The 13,797-nt window shown below is 36.0% G+C and overlaps 1 protein-coding gene across 2 annotated transcripts in view; it reads right to left on the reverse strand.

Annotated features, from left to right (window-relative positions):
• Positions 1–13,797, reverse strand: part of RASSF8 (ras association domain-containing protein 8) — a 134,253-nt gene that overhangs the window by 42,022 nt on the left and 78,434 nt on the right. For both annotated transcript variants that reach the window (XM_081752613.1, XM_081752614.1), the window contains exon 3: positions 11,861–11,971. In XM_081752613.1, the coding sequence (XP_081608739.1) occupies positions 11,861–11,971 (111 nt within the window). The remainder of the gene's footprint in view (positions 1–11,860; positions 11,972–13,797) is intronic.

Here is a 13,797-nt window from a genome sequence, read left to right on the forward strand (position 1 = left end):
AACATAAGAGAAATACTTAGATTTATATGATACACTTAAAGGCTGCACATCTAGAGCTTTTGGTTCTGTATATTCTTGAAATTCTACAGTTAAGTTTTATAGAACCACCATCCCAATTTACCCAATCCTCAAGTTTTCTGAATTTTTAACAAGAGGGATTCAACATATCATTACGGAACTCCCCCCCCCCCCAAAAAAAAAAGGACTACGGAATATATTTAAGTTAAGCTAAATACAACTGCACAACAAAAATGACTGAGTGATTAGCTTTTGCGCTTCTATCGGGAAGTTCGGGATTCAACCAGCATTCGACCATTCTGACAAAGCTTTTCTTCATTCCATCTGTGAATGTAGAAATAGTGCGTGTACTGTGAGTTGGGCGACTTCCTTTCTTATTGTTTTTAAATCGTTATTATTACTAATTACCAGCAGTGACGGTTTTGCGAAGGTTAGAGGGGCGGTCTTTCGGACTGAAGCCCGTTCCCCAAAGTTACGGAATGTCTGCAACAAACAAAATATCTATTATTTATGCCTTTACTCATAAACTTTAAGCTCCCGTCAAATAAAAATTACGAATGTTTACAAAAACTAAGCATTAGTAAGAAAAACCCTTCCCAAAATACTTTTCTAAATCCGCCACTGATTCGCAGTATAAAATGATTTTTCAAGTTGTATCCGGAAGATTATTGCTAAACATGTAAACGAAACGAAATACAGTATTAGTTATGCCTGTACTCATAAACTTCAAGCACCTCCAAATAAAATTAGGACTTTTTAGGAAACGAAACAATCATAAAAAACCCTCCTAAAGTACTTTTCTAAATCCGCTACTGATTATTTGTATAAATTGGTATTCAAGGTTGTGTCCGGAAAATTATTGCTAAATCACTTCACAGCTACAGTATAACAGAAATGTGGAAGTACGGTTTGACGGATATATTGAAAAACGTACGCTTTGACGGATAAATAGAAAAACGGGGAAGTTTAACTTTTGCGCTAGAAGCTAGAGTACTAAAAGCTCTTAGAAATGAAACACGGATGACAAACTAGAGAAGAAAAAAGATGTCGATAACTCAAAAGTTAAAATAAAGTTAAATAGCCTCTAAAATTACCCTCAAATACTACATTCTTCATGTTAGCTTTAATTCGTAAAACATGTGCTCCATCCATCTTGATGGTGAATTTCAGAGCGAAATATCACATTCAGGTCATGGAATTTTTATCTAGCTATAGAATATACTATAAGAAAGCTATTTAGATAGAAAAATCATGAAGTTGAAAAAAGCCAAAATTTCCAAAATTCTCGATTTTTTCCCAAAAAAGCCGGCTTTTTATGTGAAAAAAACCATCAATTCAAAAAAGCCGGCTTTTTTGCATCTCTAATGATGTCATACTAATTTTTTGAAATTTCGAACTATCATTTCTCCAAATACCAGTCTATACTTGCCGCGACCTTATCCTGATAGCCGAGATACGCAGCTTCAATTCAGGCGACTCCGCGCACATTACATAGTTCCTCCCGTCACACAAGTAAAACATTACTTAGGAGATCAATTCAAAGAGCTAATTGAGTTCAAGTATATAAAAATGTCAATACAGAAACAATATTTAAAATAAATGATACTACATTTATTAGTAAAGGGTTATGAAAATGACGTCACGACTCAGAATCGGAAAGAGAGAAGGAAAGAAAGGAGTGAAAAGCCGGCAGCTAAGATGCGAGTCTCTTGCAAGTGTTGCAAGATTATAAACTTGAAAAACCTTATAACAAAAGCAGAGGACCAGTAAAATTACTTAATTGGTCAATGTTAGAAACCGTCCACAATGGATAGGAAATGGCTTAATATTTTTATATGATATATAAATTAAATAGAGTAACTACCCCATAAGAAACTTCATTGCCTGCTGATAAATGAAACAAAAGAAATAACGGAACTCACATGTAACTTCTGCAATTTTTGTGCAGAGAGTAACACTGCTCTGCCAAATATCGTCTTCGCGCGTGCGTTAGAGTGAGTACGTGGGTGTACTGAAACTGAAACCATGAAAAGTGTTAAGCGCGAAGTTGAAAATATGAATGAATCCGAATTATCATCTTCTCAGTATTATTGCAAACACGAGGAAGGGAAACCTCTTTAAAGTCAAGCAAAGTAAATTGCCAACAATTTGTACGCTCGACTAAAAGAAAAATATGCAGACACAACTATTGAAGAAATTGTTAATATGATTGTTGCCGGTTCGCTGTGGTTTACTTAGTGTCAATGTAGAGTTGCTGTGCTTTTAGAAAAAAAATCGTATTTTTAATTTATTGTGTGGAAGGGTGGCTGTAGATATATGAGAATAACTTCATTTCTTATCCTTTCTTACCTTAATCAATTGAAATGAATAAGCAAAATAGTTTTCATGCTCTCGGGTTTTAATTGTGAGGATTGCAAATACATGACGTGCGAATTTCCAATACATTTATTACTATTGTCGTGTCTTCATGAATTATTAAAACAAATACACCAAGAAACATATTTTTCGTAAGTGCCAGGAAAAGGACGAGAAATCATCGCTCCGCGCATATCAGCTGAAACTCAGAACAGCGCCAGTTGAAACCCTGGCGATTGAGAGCCAAACCAAAACACACACACACACACACATACAAACGCTTCCCTGTGAAAAGGTTCGCGCGCCGACATGTATTAATGCGCTTGTGATGCGGCTCTCAAGTTAACATTGCGTTTAGTATAGTCAATGTTAACGACTTCTTAAAACTTTCTGCGGGCGGCATAAGCAGCTACTCCATTGAAAAGTTATCATTGAATTGATTATCGTTACAGACTGGTAACTTCTATGGGCTCGCAAAAATTCTCAACTAGTTGCTAGAACAAAATAACCCAGATGAATAACCAGTGTTTGCTCTGTGATGTACACGCATTATGTTATAGAACTATAAAATGGCTGGAAAAGTTTTATTTTATTAAAATATATATGAAGGAACAACTATTGGCAAAGGACAAGCGTTTAGGTGTTGAAAAATGTAAGGGAATCACCACCGAAAATCGCACGATGGGGGTTGCACGATCATTTTTGAAAATTCAGATAATTTGTACACATAATTAGTACAAGTTTCATACACATAATGGTAAGATTAGAAATATCGGATTCCACTCCGTATGCCCATGGCGGCCATATTTCCAATATAGCGTGTGGAAAATCAGGATACATGCAAACTACAATATCTCAGAAATGGAAAGAAGTATAAATATGAGACAAACACCACTGCAAAGGTTAAGAAGTGGCCTTCAATGCAGAGCTAAAAAACTTATTATCATCCCAATTTTAAATGCCTCAAATAACACCAGAAAGTTACAAGTGACCATCAGCCGAATTACCAGTTTTTCATCAGCCAAATTACCATTTTTAAGCTCCTAAAATTCTAGAAAGCATTTAAGTTAAAAATGTCCTATATGGACTTTGTATTTGTGTGCACATAATGTATAGCTGGACAGAATAGGAGATTGTAGAAATGAATGGTGATGATTTTATAAGACATCAAATAAGGCTACAAACGGAATTTTGCCACTGTCTGCGTTTGAATATCCCTGGTAGGGAAAGTGCGAAAAACCTAAAACTTACGTTAAGAGATCTTTGGTTCGTAATGTAAATTTTGTTTCACATTTTCTCTGCAATACGATATCTTCTCCCTGTGAGTGTTGTCAGTGTCAAAGGTGTTACGTATTCGCAAAACAAGTGACAAAGGTATCCAGGATGCAAATGATGTTCTTGGTGTCGCTGGTTTAAAGAATTAAACGTACAAATCATTATGATCCATACTGACATCTTCAACCACTGCCAGCCATCCTGGTGATTATAAACGCAAGCAGCTAAGTCTGGATGTGAAAATCAGAACAGTGGAATTCCATGGACATTGATGTTACCTGTACATCTTCATATTCACTTAAATTTGATGTTCTATAACATTGCAGTACTTGTGCTAAGTGGTACAAATCTGTGTTTTGTCCTAATGTGAGGTACGGTTTTGCATTTGGCAAATCTTTTCTCAAGAATAGGAGCATTAGCTTGTACAGTTTCCGTGGACACAAGTATGTAGTTGATTCCTATGATATTTTTTCACAAGTCACACACATCTTGAGCGGTCATGATATGGCTTGTGAATGCTCTTCAAAGACTAGCTCTCGACGCTTTTCGTTTTGTTGTACCACTTACCATTTGGCTACACCACCGTCGCACGAACCATTGCCATGTGTAAACGAAAAAGAAAAAAAAAAAAACACTCAGTAGAGACCAAAGTCAGATTCGTAATGACAGAGGTTTAGCAGATTGTTTTTGTACTAAACAGCTCACCATCATTGAAATAAATCAAATTTTTGACCGATGGCAAAACATTCTTCAGATGGTTTATGAGCTGCATCTGAAATGCATACACAGCACTAATGTCGTGCTGTAAATGATCACTTATAATATATATATATATACATTATCTCTCTCTGTGATTGAACTATGTACTACGTAACATAATAATACACAAAAGGATGTACAGTATCTTGAGGAATTTACCCAATCATAGCTTTGTATGTCATCTTGAACTACGAACGTGTAATTTTCTGCAAAATCAGCTAATACTACGCAATCAGTATCACTGAGGTTGATTTTACATTTTCTGGCAGACTGAGTTTGTGATATATAGTGCTGCGAACAATTTCTGTATGAGACTTTCAGTGAATTCACAGGAACTCAAAATAGTGTTTCGTAAGATGGATCTGTCTGTACTCACCCACTGTTTAACATTGATAGTTTTATTTATTTCAGTATTACGCACATCAATGATTTCTACACCAGGGCAACTAAAACGCACATCCACAACACACTCATATTTACGTATACCACATGTCATCATCTGTCTTAGGAAACAACAGATTTAAACTTATTTTTACACATTAAATTCTCTGTAGGTGTGAATTCAATAACATCGGTTGTTTCTACCTTTCATTAATATAAGAAATCAGAAGCGTCAAAAATGTTCTCAGTATATGGAGACTGGATTATCGAAGCACAGCAGCTAGGCTGTTATCAAGCCATATGGTCTGAATGGAGAGCACCGATTACAGGAGTGAGAGGGTGTTTGGTTGTTCTGGGAAGCGTACTGGGTGACGTAGTGATTAACAAATTGGCACGGTATGCTGGAGATTCCGGGCTTGAGTCCCGGTCCAGTCAATCACTTTTCACTCTTTGTATGTTACCGAATTCGCACCTACAGAGGATTTGGTATGTAAAAATACGTTTACACTTACACTTACGTGGGATGACGTCCCTCGGCGATTACACTATCCAAGGAATGGGAATAAGGAAGCGGCCTGGTACCTATATGGTAGGAACTATCCCGGTATTTGCCCAGTATGAAGAGGAAAACCCAGGGAAACCTCACTCAAGATGGCTGGCTTAGAAAAGCTCTTAACTTTTTCGACCGAATGTCTCTACCGGGAATCGAACCCGGGCCCGCTCGCACTAAAGGCGAGAATGTTAGCGACTACGCTACGCAGGGCTACTCGAAATTTAGGAACAATTAATAAACTACCACAAAATAGATCATATACACTGTACGGGATGCCTAGATCAGTAAAAGCATACGAGAATGAAGGCATAGTCAATGAAGAGAAAAATTTGAATAATACTGAAAAAGAACAGAAAATAAATAAATCCATGAAGGAATTAATAGAAATAATAATTTTAAAAATCGGATAGTGAAATGGAGTACGAAAAAGAATCGTGATAAATAAAAAAAGGAAAGAGAAAGGTATATATATATATATATATATGGTGTTACATAAGTGTGCCACAATATTTTTTAAAAGATTCATCACATTAAAATAAGAAAAAAAAGTTCATATGTACATTCATGTCCAAAATTATTGTCACATATCTAGCCCTATAGCTGTTTTCTTGTAAGAATATAATTTGATAGTGATTTTGCAGGGTACTTTTAATACTGTTACTTTGTGTATAATCGGGAAATGTATCGGGATATTTGTGGTAAATTTCATAGGAAAAGAATTGTAAATACGAATATTAGAATGAGTAAAATAAAATTATGCTAAATGGACAATAAAGTTTTATTTCCGTTTAATTGTTTTTATTTACTGCTCTTTTGACATGAAATTTTCCACATCATGTCTTTCCCGATTATACACATACTAACATTATAAGAAATACCGGGCGAATTCGTTATCAAATTATATTCCTACAACAACATATTTATAGACATGCGACAATAATTTTGGACATGAGTGTACATGTACTCAGAAGTGGATAGTTTCGGAGTTATAGGGTGCCAAAAACTTGAAATGAGTGAACTCTAAAAGTTCATAGCTTCACTACTATGGGACCTATCATAGTCAGGTCAAGACATTACCAAGGAACTGGAATGTGAACTATCCAAATATCCATCTTTCAGAACCTCCGGTACTTGCACAATCACTTTTATAAAGAGGCTGTTTGGGAGTACTTCATCACTCTACATCTACCTTTCTAAAAAATTAGTGTACAAGTACTGGAGCATTCTTAAACATGGATATTTGGATAGTTCACATACCAGTTCCTCAGTGATGTCTTGACCCCACTACGATAGGTCTCATAGCAGTGGAGCTATTAACTTTTAAAGTTCACTTGTTTCACGTTTTCGGCACCCAATAACTCCGAAACTATCAACTTTTGAGTACAGGTCCATATGATTTTTTTTTCTTATTTTGATGTGAGGAATCTATTCCCAAAATATTGTGACATATTTTTGTAACACCCTATATATATATATATATATATATATATATATATAAACTAACTAATTCTATGGCTTATGGAACCCGGAGGTTCAATGCCGCGTTCACAAAAGCTCTTTACTGACTTCTATCCTTAGCTAACTGCATCCAGTTTCTCTTTTGTATTCCAATCTCTCCAAAATCCATCTTAATATTGTCCTCCCATCTGCGCCTAGGTCTTCCTAATGGTCGTTTTCCGATTGGTCTTCCAGTCAAGACTTTGAAAGCGTTTCTACTTTCTTCCATTCTAGCTACATGACCCGTCCACCTAAGCCTCCTAGACTTGACGACCCTAACAATGTTGGGTAAACCATATAACTTATGTAGTTCCTCGTTATGAAGTTTCCGCCATTCCCCATTCCCGTTCCTCTTGGATCCGAATATTCGTCTCAGGATCTTGTTTTCAAATACTTTCAGTCTATGTTCTTCCCTCAGAGTAAGCGACCATGTTTCGCAACCATACAGAACAACAGGCATGATTATCGTTTTGTATATTTTAAGCTGTGTATATATATATATATATATATAGTTGAAAAAAAGAATCTTGAAGCGGAAATGGAAAATAATTTTTTGAAGAAAATGGTAGTTCACAAGGTAAACTATCAGCTCTTTCGCTAAGTGCTTCATCAGAAAGGAAGACGACAAGTAGGAAAGAGTGTAAGAAAACATAATGAAAGGGAAAAGTAGCTCTAAAGCGTCACGCTGACGCCATGTTTTCACTATTTTCTGGTGTATGCATACATATATGTAAGCCATGCTTGAGAAATATTCACTTAATTGTAACTGAGAATAGTATGACGGACAATGGTAATATCAACTAGATGAATGTGAGAATGTGAACAATATTTTGTAGCAAGAAGAAAAACCAGGACTAACAGATCACGCAATGCTCCAAGGTCACAAGATTTTTTTTTAAAGAGTGCATATGCAGAACAAAGAAACAATTTCATACAATGAAGTAGTGAAACAATTATTTTAACTAAAATGAATTCCTACAGAATGAATAAGAGAGGGGGAGAGAGGGTAGAAACAAGCAATATTTTGTTATTATGCTTATGTAAACACAAAATGTTTTAAGTTTGCCTTCAAATGACAAAATCATTTCCATCATTGCAGAAATATGAAATTGGAACACAGAAAAATTGGTTATGTATTTTAATTAAATAATTATAGTCACTATAGCCAGTGAAATAAAATGTTTAATACTCACAGCATTAATTCCAAGACCTAACAAATGTTTGCTAACAATTCTTTGACGTGAAGGTTATTATTATTATTATTATTATTATTATTATTATTATTATTATTATTATTATTATTATTATTATTTATTTATTTATTTATTTATTTATTTATTTATTTATTTATAGTTACAGCTTTCCAATGTTTTTAACTTTTTAAACCTTTTTCGGACTTCGAAAGTTAATAATGAGGATCGTGTTTTTCGAGAACATTCCTTAATTCTTGGGATTAATGTGATGACTATGAAGCATGTTATTTTATTTGCAACAGTGACCGTTATTACTGCTCCCAATTTATACTTCTAAAATTTTAGCGTTCAAAATTAATATTTAATCGCTAATAATTTTGGCGACTGTTTAACTTCGTTGTCTTCTTTGAAGCATTTAGTGAAGATGTAAAGAATGAGTCAGAAAAAACCTGGCCACTTTCCTCCCTCCATATTTTCTAGTATATAAGATGAACATTGGCAGCACTGTGCATAAGCAAGGGCAGACTGTCGATCTTACTCACGAATAGATTGTCAGTTGTGAAGTGTGCATACTGTGGTAAAGAACGATGAGTCAGTTAGAAAAACGAAAACTAATTGTGAATAAATACCTCGAAAATCCAGGTATGTCCTTAAATAAATTAAGCAAACTCGTAAAATACCCTCGGTCTACTGTGCAAAATGTAATTAAAAAGTACGCACAAGATTTAACTGTTGAAAGAAAACCTGGCTCAGGTAGAAAACATATTGACTTATCATTTGTATCATCTAAAATTTCCTAACACATTAAGTGTCCCTAAAAAGAGAGAAGAGTAGAAAACTGTCGTCGACATTATTAATTAATCTAAATATCAATCCTGAACACTGCTAAGGTCAGTGTGGCGACTGAGTAATGTCAACGAATATAATGATGATGGACTAGTGTTTTTGTCAGTTTACACCAGTTTTGTATATATCATTTGTCATGATCCTCAGGATTAGGATTAGGAATTAGATATCTTGGTTTTCGGCATCTATGGCCATGTTAGACCATCACGTGTGAGGAATAACATCCCTCGGCGATGACACAGTCCGGAGAATTGGGGAGAAAGAAAGAGATGCGGAAGGAAGGAAGCGACCTGGGACATTAGGTACTATCCCGGCATTTGCCTGGTGTGAATGAGGAAAAACTCACTCAAAAAAGCTGTCTAAAAAAAGCTGCTGAACCTTTCCGATCGAGTGTCCCCACCGAGAATCAAATCTGGGACCGCTCGCACCAAAGGCAGGAGCGTTAGCGACTACGCTACATGAGACCACAATGACAATAAGGAAATTTCAGTATTTGTGTAGGGTTGATGCTCATCATAACCAATCGGCCACAAAGAATCATAAAAAATTCAACTGGATGGAAATATTTAAACAGCAATCTACATTAAAATGATCTAAAATGTCGTTTTTTTAATTTTGCAGTTAATTAGATCTGAAAAAGGTATCAGAGTAATCCAGAAACCATTAACCAGTTAAAAGAAGTCTGGACGTACGGAGCTCACTCCGGCTCAGAATCCCTATCCCCGATGAGGCTCGCGCTCTATTACTGTATTTCGTTCGTGCTTACTAAGGGCTCAGTGTCGCTATTCTCAATGGGGCTTTAACTCGCTGATCATATTGGGGCTCGAGCTCACTATCAACTTGTAGGGTACGCGATCACAACTTTTACCGCTCAACTTTTAACTAGAGCCTGACTGAGTCCGAGAACCAGGTACCTGCGTTTGGACATCTCTGCTGAGTATAGCGTTATTTTTTTCTGACTAATTATTACTAAGTTTAGATTAAAAGTACTTAACGTTTGGGCATATTATTTTCAGCTGAGAATTAGCAACGTTATAAAGGTCGTAAAATGACCATATATTTTTTAGTTAAAACCAATACAGCCTATCCAAAAATCATACCACTCTGTCATAATACTTATTATGTTAATAACTAAAGTTAATTTTAATTGATATTATTATCTAAGCCTATATTTCAAGTGCTTCCCGCGGGTACTTTTCAATATAGTATAATTTGGTTAAAGAACTAGCACCTAAATCGAACTAGTTTCTTGTATTATTTTAGGAATCGTATCTTGTAATCTTCTACAGAAGGTTGTTTGCTTTATTTCCCGACCATTTTTGACGGGTACTCATCTTAAGAGATACAACACCGCCACCACCGATCAAGTTCTATTTGCCCCCCAGCATTTTGAATTATTACACGGCATTACAATTTCCATTGCAGCAAACTCCAGCGCAGGACAGGCATGGGAATGCCTGCAAGCTTCCCACTCCTGCCTGCAAGCTTTTCATAGATCATCCAGGGTGGCTGAAGGCGTAGTTTCAACAGCCCAATTGTGCTAAAATCCATTGGACTGGCATCTGGACTTTTCACAGGAATGTCTTTAAACGGAATGACACGAATTCCTAATTCCTTTGCCATTTCCTGATAGAAACATAGTGATGTTCTGGAGGTATAACTCGAAGCCTTGTCCATATGGGTATCACCTGGTACGTGTCCATTCCATACAATTGTGGACTGTTACTCCGATAGCTGTTAGAACGGATTCTTGGAAACATTTTGCATTCACCTTCACGTTTTTCTCCATTGCGTGTCAGCAACTTACCTCATATACGAATCTCATAACAACCATAAAGCCACAAGGAGAACTTTCCCTGCACTGACGTATAAAGTTGCTGCGCCCCTTGCAGTCAATGTCACAGTACGTAATCGCCCGAAAGTGACCACCAGCAGTAAGACGGACATATGATTCATCCATTGTGACAACTTTCTTCCATTTGGAATCCGCCAGTTACTGCACTTTGTCTTTTACGTTCGGCAATGTGACACGGTAGCAGGTGGTGTATACGGGCCTTCTGTACAAACTTCAACCTGAAGAGCTTGCGAATTGTTTTGTTCGCTGTTCACGGTGTGAGGTAGAATCTGTGGCCGATATCACGTTGCATCGGGAACTTTTCTTGGCACGCCGCGCCAACCGACGGATCCCCCTAAGAACTACAGGTGTCACTTTGCTTGCAGCCCTTCTCCTGGTGGTTTTCGTGCTGAATGTTTCGCAAGGAGAGCCTGTTGTGTGTAAGAGCCACAATAGCTTTCGCAGCAGTCACCCGAGTGTTAACCCGTCTTCCCGATCCTGTTTCACAATGAATACGTACGAAAACTTAGCATGAAAAAGGGTCATTACGTAACCCTCCCAATATCGGTTGATTTTCGGCGTCAATTGATAACATTCACGCACCTACAAGGTCAGACACAACACTGCTCCTGCCAGCAAACTCATAGTTCCAGCATAATACACCAGGTGACAGCACCGAATCGAAAATGGTCAGATATACAGCGTACAACCTTCTGTACGTTGGGTATCATCATGTCTTCCAAAACTATGTAAGTTTAAACCTTCTGTATATAAAATTTTGCCATTTTATGTCCAAATTCAATCCTTACTCTGTAATTTTCTTGTGTGGTCTAAGTATTCACTTTTTTTTTTTTTTTTTTTTTTATGTAATTGGTAATGATCATATTCCAATCCTTCTAAAGGTTTTCTTGCTCAGCTTTTAAAAGAGGAAGGAACATTACTCAGGTTAGTTTTAATTGGTATTATAATGTGTTCAAGATGCTCAACAACCAATCTATAATAGAAGCTAATCTGTGAAACTGTAATACAATCTTTCGTTTTACACTTATTTTGAAGAAAAAAAATAATGCCTCATAACTCTCGTAATAATTTTCACTTGCCACACACAAATTAATTTTACAAACTGCCTCACAAAACAAAAGTACTTACTTTCAAAGGGTATTCATGAGGAGCCAGAAGTCTTTCATTGTTTCTCCAACGTTCAATCAATGTAAACCTGCCAGTTTTTCCTGTTGCATGAGCCAAAGCATACACAACATCCTACAAAAAAGTATATAATTTACATTTTGCAATTATTACTTACATTTTTTCTAATTAATAGCATATATACAATTTAGGTTATGAATTACAGTCCTATAACATAATCTCATAGGAGGAACTGTTAAGAAACAAAGTGAATTTGCATTTTTTTTTAATATATAAATTTTTGAAGCAACTTACGCAATCACTACTATACATGACTACTAATGCATGCCTGAACACATAGTCAAGTTCATCACCGAGTCAAATAAAACTGACAAGACTGTCAGTCAATCAGCTGTCAAAATAACGGCCTCACTTTCAGACTGCACCATGGCAAGATGAGCACGACAGTATTTGATTTCTATGATCAGAAGAAATTTTATCAAGTGCAATATATGGCAGAATATGTATATAATACGAAGACAATTGGTTACATTCAAAATCCGTGTATAACTGTTCACAATTGGTCGTACAAGTATACGAAATAACCCTTGACTTCGAAGGCTAGTCGAAGAAGTACCTAAATCAATAGAATGTGTAAAGAGATTTATTCAGATGCATCGTTACATCACATTGGATGACAGTTATCCTGATTTTTCCCTGTTTGGTTCACTTTAAAGATGTACTAGGAGGATGAAAGATAGGGAAAACATAGATTAAAAAGGCAATGAAAAGACTGAAGGTATCAAAAACTTTGTCATCCATTGGAATAAATGTGTCCAAGTAGGATGTTTACATTTAAAACAGAACTATCTCAATTTATCTGGAATAAATTATTCTGAAGGTACATTTAATATCTTATTTACTGACACCCTTATACAAGGATATTTAAATGTTTTTAAGATTCTCACCAACAATTTATGTGCACAGTCCAGTTTAGTTAATACAAGACATTGAAACTCGATTACTGAATTACTATAGCTTAAATTTACTAAGCTTCTCACTATTATTACAAACACCACAACCACGATCAGGCATAATACGATCTGACAGTTCGCATCTACTATAATCTAACATAAGACTATTCGGGTGAGTCAATATTGCCAACTCAATAATTCATTTGTTTATTTTATTGACTTGGAAATTTGAAAAGAATACAAAATAAATGGCGTCGCGGTCATCTAATCAACAAGGTGTCTCTTAACAAATCGCACTTCTGGGCTCAGTCATCTGAAGAAGATTTAGTCCCGTACTACTCTTGTCTACAGTCGGCTCCAGGTTGATGAAGTTTCTGTTACGGAGGTATGTAGGGTAGGCTGGGAGTTAAAGACGGTCAGAACCTAGAGCTGATCACATTACATAACGCCATACCTTATAATCCACCCCACGCACAAGCTTAGCCATTATAGTCTGTTTTACAAAATCGTGTGCAGTTTTATTTTCTTCAACCATCATTTCTGATGGAAATAAGTCATGTTTTGAAGGACAAGCAGAACATCATCCCAACAACCATGATTCAGGAGCTGTATCAGCCCATTCAGAGGTTTGTTTTGGGCTGCAAAATGTGGTTCTACATTATACTAGGTGTATTTCTCACTCATTTTTGGTCTGTTTACCTTATTTTGAGAATCTCTGTATGTTCTATCTGAATCAAAAGCGAAATGGAAGTTCGGTCTTCAGGATTAACTTTTACCTACTCTTCCAGTTTTGGTTAGCGGTGTTTTCACCTTTAACTCCTGTGTGATCCATAAATTTTTTCACTACATAAGTGAATTCTAAAAATTATTAATTTAAATTTAAAACAAAAATGTTAATTTAAATGATTAAATGTTACTGCAAATTCTCCTGAGAGGGCAAATTACCATTACTACTCATACAATGGATTATCATTATTAATTCACTGA

Source organism: Thermobia domestica, chromosome 3 (assembly GCF_964235325.1).
Source record: "Thermobia domestica chromosome 3, izTheDome1.hap1.1, whole genome shotgun sequence".
NCBI classification, from domain to species: Eukaryota; Metazoa; Arthropoda; class Insecta; order Zygentoma; family Lepismatidae; genus Thermobia; species Thermobia domestica.